Here is a 20,494-nt window from a genome sequence, read left to right as displayed (position 1 = left end):
GAGGATTCCACACGGGACGCATGCCAAGCCTCTTAATTTGGTATTATGTCAGGATTGGTAAAGTGTTATTAATATAATATCCCCTAATTTAAAAAAATCTTAAATGATAAAATTTAACTGACAAACTCATTATTTATTCAAATCAATAGTATTTTTCTACAAAGCCAGAGAGCATCAAATGGAGGGATGAAAGAGCTGCATGTGGCTCAGGAGCCTCAGGTTGCAGACCCTTGGTACAGTCTAAGTATACTTAAGTATACTTATAGTACATTTAAATAGACTACTTAGGGGACTTGGGTAGTTCTGTCTGATCTGAATGTAAATGAAATAGAGTTAGCATCTTGATTTTATCTCTCGTCAAAGACATAAGTCATCTAACACTACTTCTCTCCTTCAGGTTAATGTGTTCGGCTTTGGAGCAGACAGCCGAGGAAACTGGCACCACTACTGGGAGCAGAACCGCTACTCTGGGGAGTTCAGGAAGACCGGCGTTCACGACGCAGACTACGAAGCGCAGATCATTCAGGATCTGGCCAAAGCCGGGAAAATCACAGTGTTTCCTGGGAAATGACGGGTCAGCCTGCAGGCCCATGTTAGAAAGCTGCTGGCCCCTTAGATGCTCTTGGTTTCATTTAACAGCAGGGTTTTGGGTTTCCTGCTGGGTTTGACATTGGTGCGACTCATCACAGAATAAACCTCCTCCGTTCTCTTTCCCTTTGAGGAAGAGGTAGGAAGCTCAGAATTTACCCCAAACAAACAGGTCTGGGGAAGATTGAGCCACTTCCTCCTCTGGACGGAGCAAAACTTTGCAGCCCCTATTTAGCAAAGCAAATCCTGCTTGAATCCAATGCACTGTGCATCTTCAGTTCAGCTGGAGGATCATCACCAGGCCTTGTGGTGTCATTTTGACCTGCTATACTGTGGATGTTTGCAGTGATGCGAGTCTGCAGCAGCGAGGATTGATGCTGTAGACTCTTGGTTATGAGCCGTCATGTCAGTAGTACTTTATGTGTCCTTAAATCCTGAGAAACGTGGTCAGGATTTCTGCCTTTGTTCGACTTGGAGAGAGAAAGCTGCAGCATGAGACACAGCTTCCGCCGCCATGGCAACCCCTCACATCCAGACGCTTGGAGATGCAGTGGGCGAGCGCTGCGACTTTGTGAGGCCGGAGAGCCGTCTCCTGGGGTTTTCCTGCTGGCGTCTGGACCCACATGTGGTCGCTCTGGGTCCAATTTGGGAGATGACAACGGATACATGGGATTGTAAACTGGACCAAGATCATCTCTCTGTGGTTCACCCACAGACACACCACCCCTACGTTAAAGGGCCACGCGATGAGGCGACAGAAACTCCCCACTGGAGCTTATTATGACTTGTCAGCTGCTTGCTTCATTAAGCACTCTCCCAGCTCCTCATTAGCCGATTTAAATTCCAGCCCAGTTTGGAGGAGGCAGAGCAACACTTCTGACGCCACTTCTGTCAGCGCCGACCTGCTTTTCGTCCTTGCTCAGACAGCGCTCACAGGTTCTTATGTTTATCACCTAGTTATGCACACAAAAAAACTAAACATTTTCTCCAGGCTGTAGTTCTAAACCAGAAGCAGCTGGTGGCTGCTGAGGAAAAACACTCAGGGTTCCTGAAAATGAACAAACCAGATTGAAGCCCCATCTCCTTGACCTGACAATGGGCATGTCCTGATCCGGTCAAGGATGAGGAAAAACCCGAAGAATCAGAAGCATTTTTGACTTGATGCACAGCGCCAGCACAAAAAAAACCCTGCTGGTGTTGTGAAGCAGAACTAGTTTCTTTGTTTTAACAGTTTTCTTCATTTTAATCTTGTTTTTGATTTTCTCTGCAACTTCAGTGCTTAAAAACAGCTGTTTGGAAACAGCGTTTGCTCATAAGCAAAAGACCAGTTTGTCTTAGACTTGGCATTTAAAAGAATCTATGGTTTGTGAAGTTTTGAACACATTCTTACCAGAATGGCTTCACACTGATCAAACCTGGCTTTTTTTTAAGTCACGACCCATACAATCTCATGATCAAGTACAAATAGAAAAGTGAATCTCCTTAACTCTCATTTTGGTGCCTGTATTTTATACAAATCACTGAAATCTGTTCAGCAGCTCCAAATCGTTTTTGTCTGCCCCTCGTCTGTGCTAAAATCGCATTTACTTGTCTCCTTGTAAAACATTTCAACTTAATCAGTACTTAATGAGAATTTCCTGCTGCTCCAATATTTGGATTTGGATAATTTTTGTTGTGTTCTTCTATTTCTTTGTCAGCCATAAATGGATGCAGACGCTCCTCTGCTATCATTTAAGAAACTGTGTTTGTGCAAATGAAGAGGCAAGAAGAGTTGGTTATTTTTTAGGGGAAACACAAACCAGTGAGGAATCCAACATGAAAAAGCGGGAACGATTCTTTAAGCAGACAAAAATCCCGCTTTAAGTGAAAATGTGGAATCGCGGTGTATTTCATAGCATAAAGAGTTTCTATAAACAAAAACGTCTCTGGAAAATCTAAGCTGCAGTGGTTTAAATCCCAAATCAAAAGTGCAGCGGCACAGGGAGAAGGAATGCGAACCTGAAGCTTTCCCTTAACATGATCTATGAGCACAGAGATGGACTGGAGATGGAGAACATGAACCTCAGACAGACTTCATCCACGTCTTCTGGATGTCGTCCAATTCCTAGGAGAATTAAAACCGTCAGGAGCTGTGGGCGCTCAAACCATCTGCTCTGGTAGCTTTTCACTCACATCCTGACGGCAGAATCATTTCAGAAAATCATCTTTCAATTTAAGAACAGCTTCATCCTCCGCAGAACTTCCAGCCTCAAGTACCACAGTTTGACGAATCCAATGACGAATCTCCATTGGCTTGTTTTTGTTTAAAAATCACCAAAAAGCCAGCAGTGATGGTGCTTTTAAAAGTATTTGAAGGCTGTTTTTGATCACTCATACCTGCAGCCGTTCAGGTCTCTAGCCTCTGTGTGCTCCTGGTCATCATGGCCGACTGCTCATCCTCCTGTTTTCCAGTTTTGTGGAGGTTTCTTTTCAGAAAAACGTTTAGAAAATGAAACGTTTTGATTTTCTATTCGTGTGTTTCAGCTTCCTTTTGAAACTAATCTTCTTTCCAGCTGCTTTTGTCTAAATGTAGTGAGCTGCTAAGCTGGGTCTGCCTCCACTCATGACTAAGAATGGGATCTTTTTCATAAAGCATGAGCAGGCTTGGTTTGTTCCAATGGAAACAGACCAGAGAGAAGAAAGGAATCAGCTGCAGAAGCTGGCTTTTTGTCTGGAAACAACGCAGATTTATAAAGAGGAAATCTGTGAACGTGAGAGTGAGGAAAGCAGAAAAACTAACCTAGATGCATCTACATGTCAGCTGATCGGTTTCATGTTCAAACTCACCTCAACTGGCTGACGAGCAGAAGTTTGGGACTCCTTCTCTGGACTGAGAGAACAGAAACAGGTGACTTCTTTCCAAACACCAAAAAGATTTTCCAGGAGAAATTTCAGTTCAGTTTTTTCCTCAATATGCACCTTCTAGAGGGAAAAGAAGCTGCAAATGAGTGGAGGACAACCAGCTGATGAGGGTTTCCACCTCCACCTGTGTGGTATACTGCCCCCTGCAGGGTAGGTTAGGAACTAATCTGGCTCACATTTACAGTCTTACACAGTTCAGCCTGCATGTTGTGTTCTTCACAAACACACATGCTTTTGTGCCTTGATCTGCTGCTGCGTTTTCATTGTCGTGATAGTCTTATTCTGGCAGAGCGCCGTGCCTTTGCACCTGTTTTTGACTCACCTCCATGAGACCCACCTTCAGCCTTCTGCTCGGGGTGCGGCCGCCTCCCGCTCCTGTCTTCTTTCTGCACCTTTTCCTGAATCTGACAGTGAATTCGTGAAATGTATCCTGTGAGCTTGTTTCTTTGATGTCGTTGACTGGGGTCACCTGGTGGATTTTTTCTTTCTTAGCGATGAGTCGGTGATCTCCAGCTTCTTTCCTCCACCTTCATCATGAACGCAGACATTTTTCAGAGCTAATACCTTCCCAAAAAAAAGACACCAGAACTTATCAGCTGGAGAGCAGAATGATCTTTTGCTGCTGTTCCAGCTTAAATCCAAGCCCCCCCCTACTGTGCCTGAAACAGATCTGAGTGCTCCTCATGACAGAAATGTTGAAATGGTTTTTTTCTGCTGTGGAGATTCTCCTCGTTGATGAGCCTGAGAGCAGAAATGGGTCAAAAGTGAAGCCTGTGGAGCATCCAGTCATGTTCAGGCCTGAAGGAGGTCAACAAGTGGATCTGTTTAGTACGAGGCGCCGTTCAAAAGACCATTCTGGGTTAGATTTGATCAGTTATTTACATTTTAATTTGTGTGGGATTTCCAAATAAACCTCTTGACGTGTCCACGTTAAAGAGGGGATTCAAGTTTTTGTTTTTTTTCAGGAAAAGACTGTCTTTGTGATGGCGCCACAGGAAACTAAACTCTTTTTTATTTTGTTCAATTTATTGATACAAATTTGTGGTTGCCATGGTAACTTCAGCTAGGTAATGTAAATCTTTTAGAGCTATATTAAAAATGTATCAGAAAAGCAGTTAAAAAATATTCTCAGGTGAAAATTTGAGAACGATGTTAAACTGGATTTTTTTTAGCTTAATCTTAATGGTTCTTTTGACAGAAATGAAGGAGATCTGAATAGATTTTGGGTAATTTGCAGAAGAATAAACGAGTCTCTACTTAATCTGCTTCCTTCCAGCTGCTGCAGGTAAAACTGAAGCTGATCTTTGCAGAAAGGTCTGTTTCTGATCAAATGTCCAAAAGCCTTTGAGCAGCAGTGAGCTGCAGAAACCCATATACCACTGCCCATCATCATCATCATCATCATCGTCTGCTCTAGACGTATAGGAAATCCTAAATGATCTAAAGCAGTATGTTACAGTGTAAACAGAACCGGACTCAAGTGCAGTTTCAACAGGTGGCGTTGCACCGTCGTCGTCTCGTTCTGCCTGTACCGTCTCCTTTAGCCCATCTGTATTTACCACGTTATCCTCGGACTCTTTGTAACCTCAACTGTTGTACAAATAAAAGTGAACTCAAATCCAGGTTGAATTGGTTTTCTTTGTAAAGGATTTTTGCCTTGTGTCCAACAAACACCCAGGCTCACTTTTAAATGTTCAGGACAAAAGATCTCAGCTCCTTGTATTTTCATCCTTTGATTGGTTTCTAATTGAATGACAAAAAGCACAGAATAGTAGAACTAAGAACATAAAAAGGTCCAGACGACAAAGGTTTAAGAGAAATTACTCAGGTTTCCCGTATAGATTTAGTTCAAATTTACTAATAAAATAACTTTCCAGTAAGAAGAATCGTCAAAGCTTCTTCTCCCAATAAAAGATCAAAGTGATTATGAGGGATTTATTGGTTGATTGTGTGACTACACAAGGTCATATTTTTTTTTTAGTTTGAACAATTTGAGACTCCATAAGGTACGGTCTAAAAGTATATCTGAAGAAAACAAAGGCATCAAATTTAAAGAATTGAGGAGAAAAAAGCAACATTTCTTTTTTGTTTACATTAAAATCCACTTTTATCTGCATAAATATTTATTCTGCAAGTTAAAAATATTTAAATAAATGAATTAAAAAATAAATCTGTATTAACACTTAAATAATTGGATTTTTACATTTTTTTGTTCTAAATCTTTAAAGTTTTATCAATCATTTTACTTAGTGGTCCTGAAGTGCAAATCCCATCAACCCAAAAACATTGAAATATGACAACGATAATCAAAAAAGGAAAAATAAATCATAAAGAAAACGTTACAATTTAAAAATCAAAATTCCAGAAAACAAAATGTAATTTAAAAGAAAATCCTCTCGCGAGAAAAAAGTAATCTCCAGAAATTAAAATATAAAACTGAAAAACAATGAGAAACTGTAAAAGGTGGTTATAATGGGTCATATGGAAGTTTTGAAAAAGAGGCAAGCAGAAGGCTGTTTAGCCTGAACTGTGGTAAACACAGTTGATCGTTCAACCGCTGTGGACAGAAAGATCTTCTGTTGGAAGATTTCGCCAAATCACTTCCTGATGGAAAAGGTGAAAAAAAAAATCATCATCCAATCAGTGATGTCCCATTATACTTACCTTTTCCGGTTTCTCATTTTGCTTTTTCAATATTTCATGTTGGTTTCTGGAAGTTACTTTTTTGTAATCTTTCCATTTCATTGTTTTATTTTTATAGAATTGTTTTGGTATCTGAAGTTTGTTTTGATTTCTGAAATGTATTTTTATTGTGATCTATAATGTTTTTGCGTTGAGTAATCTGTCGAATTGAACTTTAGGGCCACCGTACCGGACAGACTTTGATCCAGTTGAACATGAATGCTTATTCAAAACAGAAAACCAGTTAATTTTCCACTTGTTTATTTTCATTTCTCAGACATTTAACAGCTACAGACGCTCTTCATTAAATCTACATGTCAGTGATGTTGGGCACACAGACCGCTAAATCAATAATGGACTAAATCAGACCGATGCAGCTCCAGACAAAACACAGAAATGGCTGACAGACGGCGCCGCTGACGGGTGAAAAGCTGCAGGACGGGTTTCAGACCAGATCTGACTGATGCCTGCAGCTGAAGGGAAAAGAAGGAACGAGGCTGCAGAGGAGAGTTTCTGGATCTGAACTGAGAAGAACAAGAAGACAAGAGCTTAACTTCCCCTGAAGTCTGCACACAGACATGCAGTGATGAAGAGGACACACCCTCATCCTCGTTTGTAAGTGCAAAAGGACGTTTCATTACAGCCGTGTCCAGTCCAGGTGGGAAAAGGTAAATCAATAAATTAGTGGTTTGTTTCTGCTTGCTGGAGTGAGTGAGGAAGAAATGATGTGAGCTTTCTGATCTACAACAGAACATGAGGAAGTCCAGGCACCTCTTTCTCTCAGTTCTCCCCCAATTTTAGTCGTGCAAACTCATTGGCCATCTGCAGCGCCTCCTGCAGGCACTGTGTGTTCCTGCCCGTGGCCTGGGCCGACGTGTCTTTGCCGCCTCCTTTACCGTCCAGCAGGGGGCACAGCTCCTGAACCCACTCGCTGGCTTTCAGACCACGACCAGCCACCTCCTGTGGGAAGGGGGACAAAGTCAGACCTGTGGAAAGGTGAGAAGCTGAATCCAGGTTCTGAGTGAGCGGGCCTGGTTACCTGTGGGACCTGACACAGGCAGGTGATCTTCCCGGCGTCGGGGTCGACGGTGAGGAGCATGGTGGCGGTGTGAGGGGACTGCGCCTTGAGCAGCTTTAGAGACTCGTTCAGAGCCTGAGAAGCAACAAGAGGAAAAAGTAGAACACAGAGTTTCAACCAGAACCATTGGTTCTGTCCTACAGTAAGATAAGCAGGAAAATGAGTAACAGAGGAACAGGAACCTTTTTCTGAAGGCTCTTCAGCTCAGAGACATTTATTGTACATTAGCTCTCGGTGTAACGCGGTTACGCTTTTATGTTCTTGCAGTTTCGTGTAATTTTTCATGCTTTATTAAAACAAAGCACACACTGTTTTCTGCTCCCTGATTGGTTATAGAGCACTGTCAATCAGTCTGTCATGGCATGTCTCCTGTACAAACTACGATTAGCTCACTAAATCTGCATACATTTTTGATCGAGAGCAGATCTTTGGTTTCATTCTATAATCCCAGACTGATTTTTCTATGAAGGTTTGAACTATAAGGCTGAATCCAAATCCCCCCCTCCCCCCTCCGGCTTCTCTCCATCCCTCCAACTGTAGATTTGGAGGGATAGGGGTGTCTGAAATTGTTTCTTGGGGAGGAAACGCTCGTGGCGAAGAACTCTGTGTCCCTCCGCCCCGAGGGTGATCCTCACGTGGGTGTGCTCTGAAGCACAGAAGTTTTCATGTAAATGTAAGTCTTGACTTTTTGTTTTAGCATGATTTTTAAAGTTCTAAAACCGGCGTTTTGCATTTTCTGAGTGCTGGTAGCTACTCGCTGATGTGGATGACCGGCGTCTATTGATGAGGTCATTGAGTGGAAGTGACGTCCGAATTAGAAGACGCTATTTTTCTCTTACTCTCCGATGGAGGCTACATGTAGAAGCTTTAAGGGGAAGAATTGGCCTAAAAGTGTTTAAAGTCTTTGGATTTATTTTCAAAGTGTTCTCAGTCGTCTCTAAATTATGATTATGCCATTTTTAGCCAAAATCAAAAAACCTTCATTGGGTTTTAGAACATAGTTTCTCCAGAGCAGCAGTAACTTATGGGAAATTCACCACTGACTTGAGGGTGGAACAGGTGGCATGAAACAACACCGCCCCCCTTCCCCTCCCTGTTGCTGAGATCTCATAGTATTTTCTTTCACAAATACCTCTATTTTTTTTAAACTGCATTTCTTTTCCTGATTCACAGCGATTTGAATAAAGAAACACTCAGAAATGAAATTTTAAGCTTAAATTTCTTCAAATATGTCCTCCATCATCAGAAAAATACTATCAGAAGATGTTAAAAACACCAAAAACATAATGTTCATCGAAGTGGGTCTTTTGAAAAAATGTGAAAATGTATAAAGTGAGCAGTTTTACAGCCTTAAAACATCTAGAATAATTACTTTTTCTATAACATTAATCTCCTGGGATAATCGAGGAAACACAGTTAAAAAAAAACTAAAGTGAAAATTTTGATTTTAAATGACAAATCTGCTGGAATTATGGAAATCTTAAAACATGACAGACTTTAATTTTTCACTTCTTATTCACACTTACCACTGCTAATAGTAATTTACATCTCTGGAGCAGCTTTATTTGAAAAGTTGAACAACTTGCTGAACAGATGTCTGAGTTTTCACATTACATGTGTTTCAAGGGTTTAAAAGAAAGAAAATCTCCATTAAGCATCTATTTGAATCTCACCTTTGCAGAAGCTCCCGTCTCCATCTCCATGATGAGCAGAGGCTGGTTGGGGTTGCTCTCGATCACCTCCTTCGTCTTCTCCAGGACTCTCTTCTGGATGTCGGCCTTGTAGCTGCGGTCCAGGTCGTCCATGGTCTTCTTCAGCCCCTTCAGGGTTTCTCTCATCTCGTCCTTCTGCCACTGTGAGATGACTGCGGTACCCAGAGACTGCAGAAAAGAGGGAGAGGTTGTCGCCATGGCAAAGCTGCTCTCAGGCGTTTACGGCAGCGGCGTCTTTTACCTCGGTCATGTCGGCGATCTCCTTCTGTATGTCCTTGTTTGGAGACGCCTGCTGTTTGACTTTGTCTCCCAGAGCAGACAGAGACTGACGGAGAGCATCTGCTTTCCTCTGAGCCTGAAGATTCACAACCAGGAGAAAAAAGTTTGACTTAAAAAAAAAAAAAGAACAAGAACAAAATGTTTAATAATAAAGCTGTCGGTTCTTTAAACTGGATTTAATCATGAAATATTTTTTTTGAGATTTTGAAGACGTCAGAAGCCTTCTGGAAACTTTTCTCAGATTTTACTTTTGCAAACTCAAACTCTCAAGGAATCACGCTTAGAATCAGAACCTTTGACTCTTTCCGAGCTGAGAAATAAAATCCCATAGTTGTTAATAAGATCCATGTTTTAAACCAGGAATTTGGGCCTGATCACTTCGTTTCACACTTGGATGTTGTTTCCAGATCAGGGATCGGATTTTATTTTAAATTATTTGATGTGGCGCTAGTTTGAACAGGAGGGGCACAAAAACAAGTTAGTAAGATATTCACATATTTTAACTTCCAGGCTCAATAACTCTTAATAAATGTCCAAAACTGGCCTCAAATGTCTCTGATCGTTTGTCTTAACGCAGAAAACGACGTTCGACAGCATTTACAACGAATACTTATCATCATCGTTTCAATCAGCAGCACATCCGAACACCAGGCTCACGTGTTTAAAAAACTGTTCTCGTGAGCATCTGTGTGATTGACTGGACATGTCTGGGGATGGGCGTTCTCACCTTCTGGGCTTCTGCTCCCGTCACCGCGACGATGCGGCGGATGCCTTTAGCGATGGCCTCCTCCGAGACGATGACAAACGGAGCAGCGTGGCTGGAGTTCTGCAGATGGCTGAAGACAACAGAAAAAAAAATAAACCCATCACTAACTGTGGAGGTAGAGTAGAATGAAGAGGAGAGGTGTCTGCGTTTCTGTGGATAACAGACACATGTTGCCACGGCAACATCAAAATATTGGCATCATGACTTCATTATCATTTTTAAAGTGCCATAAATATGGAATTGACAATTGAAAAATAAAATGGAAACCTGCTGAACGTGATCAAGTGAACATTTTTATCTTTCAAACCCACGGGGATCAAAGACAGATCAAGTCAAAGAAATCTCATCCTCACGTTCCCCCGCAGAACTCGATGGAGGTGAGGGATCCGGCAGGACTGTTTGGGTCATCGAGCAGCTCCTGGACGGGCACGCCGATGGACACGACCCGGACTGGGTCGGGGTACGTCTCGTCAAACACGGCGCGCAGACCCTGGATGGCCTTAGCTTCTGCCAGAGAAGCCTCCTTGGCGTAAACGGGCTAAAAGTTCAAAGAAATTGTGTAAAAATCACAACTTATTAGACAGAAGCGAGAAAAGAAATGCTGAGTTATCCGAGCATCGCTCCGATTCGCACCTTTGCGTCTCTGATCATGGCACAGGCAATATCCTCCGTTCGGTGGATCTCATCGGTTTTCAGAGCACCTTTAGCGGTGAAGTCGAAGCGCAGACGGTCAGGCGCCACCAGAGAACCTCGCTGATCTGCCTCCCCCAGAACCCCCCTTAGGGCAAAGTTCAGGATGTGCGTGGCGGTGTGGTTGCTCATGATGGGCCGACGGCGAGCCTGAAACCCGTCAGAGGCACAGAGAGAACATCTGAAAGAGGTCACCAAACTCAGCTGACAGTAAACAGGGACACCGTCTGACCTCATCGATGCACAGGCTGACCCTGTCCCCCACTCTCAGCGTCCCGTAGACCGTACCGATGTGCAGAACATAACCCCCCCGAACCTGCGTGTTCTTCACGGTGAACTCCATCCTCTGCAGGGACACAAACACACAACAGGACCCTTACAGAGACTGAAGGGGGGAACCGGCTTCAGTCTCAGAGATCAAGTTTCAGGCTTTCTTTCAGGCTTCCACGTTGCATAGCTACGCAGGTTTTTCAGGCTGTTTTCTACATACAAACGTGCAGCTACTGAACGCACGTTGAAAGTTAAACTAGAGGAACTTTGACCCATCAGGGACTTGGATTTGGTAGTGGCGTATGGATAGTGCCAATTATAGTTCATGGAAGTGCCAACCATTTGAAAACTGTAAATGGAGAAATTAATAATTCCAGTTTTTGTCCAGCCAGGATTAAATGACACCAAGTCTTTCATACATCGGAACAGAGCTGTGAAAGAAAGCACCTGGAGGAAGACTCATGACCTCTGCATCGTCTTTGACATTTTGCCTCTAGCCTCTTCCAGCTGTAGGTAGCGGACACTAGTATGCGGTAGCACTAGTGCAGTGTGTGAGCGTAGCATTAGAGGTTGAAGGAAAGGACATTTGTGTTCTTCTCACATCGTCTGTGTTGTCGTTCTCTCGCAGCATGTAGCCTTCGTCGTACGTCTGCCCGCCCTGCTCGGCGTAGAAGGACGTCTGGTCCAGCACCACGCCACACTCCTGACCCGTCGTCACTTCCTCGCAGAAGGCGCGATCGCAGCGCAGAGCCAGAACCGTGGCTGAGGCCTGCTGGAACTCTGCACACAGAAACAGAGACGGTGTAGAAACAGAAACAGAGTGCAGCTGAGTCCAGGTGAAGGGTCACTGACCGTAGTTCCCGTTTTCATCTGAGGTATACACGTATTTGGGGGAGTCGTCTGTGGGGGGAACGTGCTTGTTTCTCAGCTCTTCGATGGCGTAGATGTCCAGCATGATGTGGTCCACGTCTCCGGCACCTTTGCCCTGGGACTTCAGCTGAACACACATGTCCAAAAGCTTTACCACTCATCTGTTCAGTGAGCAAACTTCAGGAAAACAATTTACAGAATACTGAGGAGATTCTGGACTGTGTTGTTTGCTAATGTTTATGTTCACTAATGTTTATGCATTCTGATAATGGAATAATGGATGCAAAAAGCAAAGCCCTGTTTACAGAAAATAAAGGGCTTTGTGGAAATCTAAGGAAAAGGTGGGCCATAAAATACATCAGCTGCGACACTGATTTAACACAGAAGCTTTATTACAGCTGTTCAGCTAAATGAGTGAAACTGGAATCAGAGTTTATTTAGGCAGCAGCTCTGGACTCCTGACTGACTGACGGCGCAGCGCTGCAAAGGAAAAACATCAGACCAACCTCTGCAGATGAAGCTGCTTCCGTCTGTGCTTCTCATCTCCTCACCTGTGCAGCTTTCTTCTCCTCCTCAAACCCAGCCAGATCCACCTCCATCCCTTTCTCCTCTGCGATGAGGGAGGTCAGGTCCAGGGGAAAGCCGTACGTGTCGTACAAAAGCCAAGCGGTGTCGCCTGGACAACAGAGACGAGTCTAAGAAATTGCCACTTCAACAAAACAGATGCAACTTAACTTAAATTTATTTTGAGCAATCTTCTTCTGAGATGAAAAACCATTTCAAAGTTCAACAACTTGAAGCAAACTGAGTTTTTCTCATTAGGATAGATAAAAAGGGCTTCATAAAGTTTTTCATAAACGTAAATTGAAAAAAGAAACATGAGAGTGGTTGACATAAAGAATGCCGTAGTTTCTCACCGGGGAGGGTTTTACAGTCGCCCAGACTCATGATCTTCCTGTCGAGGATGCGGCGACCTCTGCTGAGGGTTTTGAGGAACTGCGCCTCTTCCTCGTTGATGACGTCTTTGACCATGTCTGGATCCTTCTTTAGCTCAGGAAAAGCATCGCCCTGCAGACAGGCAAACACAGAGGGGAGGTCAGATTTCCCAGCTTTAAACCTGGGCAGGTCTATTTTTTTTCCTGAGGTAGACTTTGTTCACATAGTCAGGAAGTTTCAGTTTTAACTTTAACTTCCAAGAGTTTAGCAAAGCTGCAACATGTCTGATTGGAATCTACAGTGTGGGTACTTTGTAAAAATATATATTAACATGTTGAATAAAACAATTTCACCAACTTTTGCAGGATATTTTTCACATTTTTTTTAAATCCTTGAGATAAAGGATAGTAAAAAGTTTAATTTTTGATAATTATATGTAATATATTAGATGGGAGAAGAGCTGCACATAATTCTCAAAGGAAATGAAAATTTTCCCTGAAATAACTGCTGCAGTTATTAAAGTATTCTCTGTATGTTTTTATTTATTTTTGTTTGTTCTTTAACACAGTGAGCACATTTTTGTGGATTTAACTGCAACTACATTCATAAGGAATAAATGGTAGATTTTGTGGTAAGTAATACGATGTGTTGCAGCGGCAGAAAATGTCTGTATTTATAGTTTGAGCATTTTCTGAGCACACAGGCATATGTTGATGATGAGGGCTTTGATTTTCGTTAATAGCTCAGAAAAACTTGAGGTGAAATTACGCAAAGATTTTTTAATGCATGATATTGTGTCAGAGTAAAACTGAAGCTCGTCAAGATCCGTTAGGACTTGAGAAAAGTGTCAGCTGATGGGGAGAAAAATGCAAAATAATTAAAAATTTGGATGAAAATGCTCTTTTCTCCTTTGATACTGAAAACTGTGAAAGTTAACATTTTAATCTGTCACAGATATAACTCCACAAAGTATTTCTTGTCTTTTATTTCACAAAAAACAGAAACAAACAAACAAAAACCTTCAGTTCTACAGCTGCTTCAGTAAGGAACCTGAGAGTTCTGGCTTCACTTTAGAATTTGTTAAAAAGGTTTCGAGGAAAAGTCATCAGCTGCTGATTTTTTTACCTGCCAATTTTTTTAGGATATTGTTTTAAAGTTCATGCTATGTGATTTTTTTGTTGGTATGTTTTAAATCCATTTCCTGCTTTAAGGCCCGTACACACCGGGACGAATATTCGCCAGGCGTTATTCGCCAGCGTTTTTCGCCACGTTTTTTGTGTTCACACCCAGGCGATTTTCGCTGACGATGAGCCGAGTGAACATGCAATTTCATTCCCTGACATTAGATGGCGCTTAATGTAAAACAGAAATACTCCTGTACACAAGGTGGCGCTGCGCAACTTTACGCTTCTTAAAGTCGCTTTTCACTCAGAAGAAGAGAGCAAGTATTTACACGCTTGTCAGAATCAAACAAAGAAAACATGAATATTTCAAGTATCAGTAGCTCCAACTGGTGCTTGGTTCAGGGATGTTTTAGAATGTCCGTCATTATTGCTTCGCGGCAGTGTAGACGCTACTTGGCGTCTATCTTCTTCGCTGGTATGTGTGCTCAGCAAGGCAGTTTTGTTTTTGAGCGCCCCCAAGTTGTGTTTTACTGTAACTTCAGAAGGTCCAGACACGTGAGCAAAAGCGCCATTCTCATTGGTCGAGTAGATTTCGACGCGACGCGTCGAAAAAAAAAAAACGAACCCGAGGCGTTTTTTTTTTTTTTGACGCTTTAACGCGTGGCGTTTTTTCGCGTCGGTGTGCATACTCTCGTTGGTGCCCTTTGTTTAGTCACGAGGCGTTAAACGTCGGCGAAAATCGCCGGCGAAATTCGTCCCGGTGTGAACAGGCCTTTATTTAGTTTTTATCCCAAAAAGCCTGACTTTCCTGCTGTGAAGCAGCAGGAACATTCTTTAAAAAAACAAAACAAAAACGATTTTTTTTCTCGCTGAGGTTTCCCTTGGTTAAATGATGGTAAAATAAAAAGAGTCGCTTATTTCAGGGTAAAAACGGTTTATATTCAAAGCAAACAGTTTAGGACAAAAGTCTCACCAGGGAGTCGACCACCACATCCACCAGAGAGGCGAAGAAGCCCCTCTGAGCGCCCAGCTTCTCGTGAGAGTAACGGACGGCGCGGCGCAGGATCCTCCTCAGCACGTAACTAAACCCAGACATTCCAGCAAGTTACAATACAGGAACCTGTTTCAGAACCTCACTATGAGATAATGAAGATTTCTGGATCCGGTGAAGGACAGACGGGAAAGGGACCAAACCGAAGATGAAAAGGCTAAATGGGATGAAAAACTCTCCATCTGAGTAAAGAGGATCTGTTTAAGGCTTTTTCCTCTCACTTTTGCGTTGTTTTAACCCTTGTGCTATCCTAGGCACTTTAACATTGGGAGTTGGGTCATCTAGACCCACTAGACAGTGCGCTGAACCTTTTTTCTTTAATGATTTATGATCTTCACTGCTGTCCATGGATTACATGAAATCCTCTTCACCTTTATCCACCTTTGTCATGGTAGGGAGAACACGTCAATGTAAGAATCGGGTCATCTGGACCCCATAGGATAGCACAAGGGTTAAAGGTTAACAGATGGTGTGTAGCAAAAACAGCTCTGATCTTTCACCTGACCTCAGAGACATTTTCCAAAACAAACTTTTCCCGCCTGCTCACCCTCTCCCAGTGTTGTCGGGCCGGCCTCCGTCCGACAGGGCGATGGTGATGGTGCGGGCGTGATCAGCAAGAACGCGGTACGCCATGTCGATACCGTCAACGTCCTCAGCACCAACTTTACCGCTGTAAGGTCGAGCTCCTGTTCCCTGAAAAAAAAGTTGTTTTTAATCCTCTATGTGCTCCCGTAAAAATGTTTATGTTGAACTTTAACGCCACAGACACGACGCTCTGGACGGACAACCTCTGGCGTCAGTCACTGAGCCACGTTTTACAAATCCCGTCTACAAACCCAAGAAGAGTCTCAAGCTTTAAAAATGAATATTTTCTCATCTCAAATTCTCATAAACGTATTTTTTGAACAATAAGTCACTTCGGAGTTTAAGTTGGAGCAGCTACAAAAATGTATGATAAAGAAATAAAAAAATACTAAAATATAAATCGCACCTGAGTATAAGTCACACCCCCAGCCAAACCATGCAAAAAAAACAAACACGACTTATACTAAACTTAAACAGCACAAAAACAGGTGGTTGCTGTTTCTGCGTTCCTTGTAAAGACAGCTTTCATTTGGAGCTGACAGATAGCACACACGTTTGCTGCTCCCTACTCCAACCAGCTTCCAGTGGTCTCTGGAGGAACGGCTACATTCGGTACTTCCATGTTTGCGTCAAATTTAGGAAAGGACAGTGGAGGCTTGGACTTCAGGCTGTAATGGTCTAATAGGAATGTCTGGTTAAATAAACGGAGTCTGTTGAAACCCTCAGACTGTCGATAAAGCAAATGAATTTAGGCTCCAGAAGGTTTTAGTACCTTCTGAATGGCCTCAAAGTACGGAACAAAGAGGTCGGTGTCGTAGTTGGACATCTTGTTCTGCAGAACAGACACCAGGCGCTCCAGACCCATTCCAGTGTCGATGCTTTTCTTAGGTAAAGGCTTCAACTCCGTCTCCGACTCTCTAAGGAAAAACAAAGGAAACTTTCGGGATTAAAGCGCGAGCAGCAGGTGGACTCCAGACCAAGACACCGCCAAGTCCTACCTGTTGAACTGGATGAACACCAGGTTCCAGATCTCCAGCACGTTGGGGTCGTCCATGTTTACCAGGTGAGAGGCGTCCCTGCCCCCAATGCGGTCGTAGTGGATCTCGCTGCAGGGGCCGCAGGGGCCCGTGTCCCCCATTTCCCAGAAGTTGTCCTTCATGCTGCCTGGCAGGATGCGAGCCTCCTCCACCCTGAAGAAAGGTTGGAGTCATCAAACATCATTTCTTGCAACCAAGAAAAAAAGGTTAGGCCCACTGGTGCAGCCAGAGCAAAACTATAATCTACAGCTCTGCAACTGCACAAGAGACTCTGGGGTTCTGTTAGCTCAGCTGATGGACAAGATAAGCTAAGGAAAAAAGTGAATGTGAGGAAAAACTGCAGCGTTACAGAAGATCACAGTGAATGTTACTGAAATCATTGGATTTGAAGCCAGACTCACCCCAGGTCCATCCAGATCTGTTTACACTCCAGATCCGGCTCCAGGCCGGCATCGGGGTTTCCTCCAAAGTATGTGACATACAGGCGGTCTATGGAGATCCCAAACTCCTCCGTGAGGAGCTCCAGTGCCATTTTACAGGCCAGTTGCTGGAGAAGAAGGAGGATAAAAACAACTTGCAAGAAGTACTGCAATAGAGGAGTCTCAGAAAGTCTTCAAAGACAGAAGCAATGGAACAAAATAAGGTCAAAATACCTTGAAGTAGTCCCCAAAGGACCAGGAGCCCAGCATTTCAAAGAAGGTGTGGTGGTAAACGTCTTTCCCCACATCATCCAGGTCGTTGTGTTTGCCTCCTGCACGGATGCACTTCTGAGTGTTGGCGGCACGCCGCAGCTTGGCCATGGGGTGGGAGGGGTCTATGGTGTTGAGGAAGATGGGCTTGTACTACAACAGTGTGGGAAAAAAAAACACAGCACGATTAGAATCGGATTTGAGGTTATTGAGAGCGAAACATTTGAACCAGGCTGAAGCTGGGAGGGTGGAGACACGCGAACCTGGTTCATGCCAGCGTTGGCAAAGAGCAGCGTGGGGTCGTCCAGCGGGATGGTGGACGACGAGTGAACATACTGATGCTCATAGCGGAGGAAGAAGTCAATGAACTTCTGTCGGATTTGAGCTGCACTCAGTGAGGAGTCCATTCTGAAAGAGCTCACGGCAAATACCAACAAAAACAAATTAACACAAACAAACAAAACTAACCAGCTTCAATAAACACCACTTTTAGAAACAGCCAAAAAAAAATCTGACCTTTTGCCAAAATGTTTTCTTTCTAACGAGCATATTTTTATTTTTAACCCATTTAAAGAGTGAGTGTGCTTTTTACCAAAAATCTCTTTTTTTTCCTTCATCAGTTTTCTTTTTATAAACATCTTCTTCATAAAATAATATTCAGATAAGTGATTCAATCCTTCAAATATGCCAGAAGCTGAAATCCAACCTCCAAATACTCAAAATATGTAAACATACGGTTTTGTAGTAAGGCTGCGTGATATAAAGAAACCTTTTTTGTTGTTAGTAATCAATATTGCGGGGACAATCATGTATTATGATACGTTAACAAATAGCAAAAACTATTATTGCCATTTCACGGCAGCAGTTTTGTTTAAACATAAAATTATACTCCAAATGACCAGCTTCTACATGGGAGCCAGACAAAAAAAGGGCTCCATTCGATTGGTTGACGACATAAAGATCCATCTGATTGGTTAAATGCATGAAGGGCTCTGTTTGATTTGCTGAAAGCTTCAAGCTGCTATAAGATACTTTATAAACACTTAAAGACCCACTCACATTCGGTTTTTGATGTTTTTAAGATGTTCTTGTTGCATTTATCTCAGGATGGAGGACATTTAAAGAAAGTTAAGGTTAAAACTGCATTACAGGTTGTTGTTTTTTTTTTTAGAATCCTGACTAGGTTTGGGTGTCTGTCAAAAAGTCCTGACTAAATCACAATTAAATTAATAAATTCAAAATTCTTAAATTCAATCAAGTAAAAAAAGGTTTTCAGTTTTATTTATTTCCATTCAAAAATCTACTTTGTTCTTGTTTTACAAAACAAGCGATTTAAGTTAAACAAAATGTGGAACTTTTGTAATCAAAATGAAAAAACTATTTAATAAAAAAAAAAAAAAAACTGGAACTGCATTTTCTATTCCTTTAACCGCAGCGCCACAAAAACACCAACATGTGGAAATGGGCTGAAGAAGAGAATTCCCATCTGACAGCTCTGCTAAAAACAAACTCCTCAACAAAATAAACCTCCCATCGGCTTTACAGAACAAAGAAGATGGTAATCAAAACACGTAACCAGCAGCCAGAGCAAGTGGAAAAACTAGTACAATCATGGGATATTACCTTTAGTAAGGCGTGCGTAATAAACACAAACCAACATGATGAAACCACAAAATCATAAAAAAAAAAAAAAAAATATCAAGACTGATTCAGAAAAACCAAATGCAGATTTATTCTGCAATTGCAGCATTGATGGTCAGGTAACACTGATCTAAACACATGGAATAGCCAAAAAAAAAATGACAATAAAATATTAATTACGTCTGTTGTTATGTGCTCATGTAAATATTTTTTAAAAACATTTTACGGTTTCCAACTCTTCAGAGCCTTGAGGAAGCGTTAATGCTATTGCACTTGGTTTCTTTGTCAAACTGGCAACAGTTTCTGTGTCAGCAAATTGAAATGAAGCCTGAAGAAATCGTCTGTTTTCAAACCACAAACCGCCAACGACGCTGAAGTTAGCTTCCGATTCACAGCTTCCGATTCGCGAGGGCACAAAAGAAACATTCCGCTGCAGTTTTCGCACTAAGACCACCCTAAAACCGGGTCCTGTTCAAAAGCCGCTGGACCTGGACTGCTCAAACCTGGATTAAATTATACATTAGATACTAAAGAACACATTAAACACCGTTTCAGATTTGTGAAACCTTCCTCTGATTTGTGAAAATCTCAAATAGGTTGATTTTTATCGCATTTTACGCACTGAGTCCAGTGGACCTGGTCTAAGGTGGACTCAGTGCGTAAAATGGGATAAAAAATCAACCTATTTCACATTTTCACAAATCAGAGGAAGGTTTCACAAATCAGAAACTGGGTTTAACGTGTTCTTTACTATCTAAATTATTATTTAATCCAGGTTTGAGCAGTCCAGGTCCTGCGGTTTTTGAACAGGACCTGGTCTAAGGTGGACTCAGTGCGTAAAATGCGATAAACATCAATCTATTTCAGATTTTCACAAATCAAAGGAAGGTTTCACAAATCAGAAACTATATTTAATGTGTTCTTTAGTATCTAATGTATAATTTAATCCAGGTTTGAGCAGTCCAGGTCCAGCGGTTTTTGAACAGGACCCGGTTTTGGGTGATCTTAATGCGAAAAATGCAGCGGAATGTTTCTTTTGTGCCTTCGCGAATCGGAAGCTGTGAATCGGAAGCCAACTTCAGCGTCGTAAACCGCCATTATACTGACAGTCATCATTTCTTTCAAACTGGCCCTAAAACTATACTATATTTCGAAGCAAAGGTAAGTAAAACTATTTGGAAAACCTTTCATTCTAAATCTGACAAATCAAAATGCACTAACTGACCTGACGCTAGCAAACTGCTATGCTAGCCAGTCAAAAGCAACCGCTGAAATTTCCGTCCCTGCTAGTGAATTTGGAAGTCAACTATGAGGGGAAAACTAACCGGCGAATCAACACAGTGAGTGTCATTTACCCAAGCAAGTAGTTTGACTCACATAAGATGCTGTTATCACAAAACGAACCGGTCACAGCTCCCCAAAACACCGCTTCAGTCCACGCTGCTCGCTCAGAAGGGAAGTGCAGAGGCGATGGACACGCCCACGGACGCCACCTATTGGTTCAGATGTGCAGGAAGCCGGCGAACGCTCAATCCCATTGGTCGAGCCAAGCTGTCAGTTTTAGCCGAGCCCGCCACATTAGTGGTGCAAACTCC

The 20,494-nt window shown here is 42.5% G+C and overlaps 2 protein-coding genes across 6 annotated transcripts in view; one reads left to right on the top strand and one right to left on the bottom strand.

The window, feature by feature from the left end:
• The window catches only part of st3gal2 (ST3 beta-galactoside alpha-2,3-sialyltransferase 2), a 60,611-nt gene extending 55,500 nt beyond the window's left edge, over positions 1 to 5,111 (top strand). Inside the window, exon 8 of one of the 2 annotated variants that reach the window (XM_023955375.1) lies at positions 398 to 5,111. In XM_023955375.1, the coding sequence (XP_023811143.1) occupies positions 398 to 571 (174 nt within the window). In that variant the 3' untranslated portion in view covers positions 572 to 5,111. The remainder of the gene's footprint in view (positions 1 to 397) is intronic. The other variant, NM_001122904.1, reaches the window with a different exon arrangement.
• Positions 5,112 to 6,415: 1,304 nt separating this feature from the next.
• Positions 6,416 to 20,416, bottom strand: aars (alanyl-tRNA synthetase). Of its 4 annotated transcripts, none has more exons than XM_011476353.1 (20): positions 20,277 to 20,416; positions 17,522 to 17,666; positions 17,223 to 17,411; positions 16,971 to 17,116; positions 16,531 to 16,722; positions 16,305 to 16,449; positions 15,495 to 15,640; positions 14,870 to 14,978; positions 12,754 to 12,904; positions 12,388 to 12,512; positions 11,819 to 11,963; positions 11,568 to 11,746; positions 10,929 to 11,042; positions 10,640 to 10,846; positions 10,360 to 10,544; positions 9,968 to 10,076; positions 9,203 to 9,316; positions 8,923 to 9,129; positions 7,211 to 7,324; positions 6,416 to 7,131 (listed from the first exon to the last, which is right to left on the bottom strand). In XM_011476353.1, exons 2-20 carry the CDS (start codon positions 17,663 to 17,665, stop codon positions 6,952 to 6,954), a joined length of 2,901 nt encoding a protein of 966 aa, XP_011474655.1. In that variant the 5' UTR covers position 17,666; positions 20,277 to 20,416; the 3' UTR covers positions 6,416 to 6,951. The 4 variants fall into 4 exon arrangements, with proteins under 4 accessions (XP_011474655.1, XP_011474657.1, XP_020559827.1 ...); XM_011476355.3 differs by having other exon boundaries at positions 17,522 to 17,679; positions 20,277 to 20,394; XM_020704168.2 differs by having other exon boundaries at positions 17,522 to 17,675; positions 20,277 to 20,368.
• Between the last annotated feature and the right edge of the window lie 78 nt (positions 20,417 to 20,494).

The sequence above is a fragment of the Oryzias latipes genome, chromosome 6, assembly GCF_002234675.1.
Source record: "Oryzias latipes chromosome 6, ASM223467v1".
In the NCBI taxonomy this organism is placed as follows: domain Eukaryota; kingdom Metazoa; phylum Chordata; class Actinopteri; order Beloniformes; family Adrianichthyidae; genus Oryzias; species Oryzias latipes.
Note: the sequence above shows the minus strand (reverse complement) of the source record. Positions and strands in the feature narration are given on the sequence as shown.

What these genes read in the sequence shown, in the direction of transcription:
- aars (XM_011476353.1), bottom strand. Translation starts at nt 17,665, where the DNA reads ATGGACTCCTCACTGAGTGCAGCTCAAATCCGACAGAAGTTCATTGAC. An exon ending in CGGGAGCAGAAGCCCAGAAG is followed by an intron (nt 9,317 to 9,967) that starts GTGAGAACGCCC and finishes GTGAATCTTCAG; the next exon opens with GCTCAGAGGAAAGCAGATGC. An exon ending in AGACGGGAGCTTCTGCAAAG is followed by an intron (nt 7,325 to 8,922) that starts GTGAGATTCAAA and finishes GTTGCTTCTCAG; the next exon opens with GCTCTGAACGAGTCTCTAAA.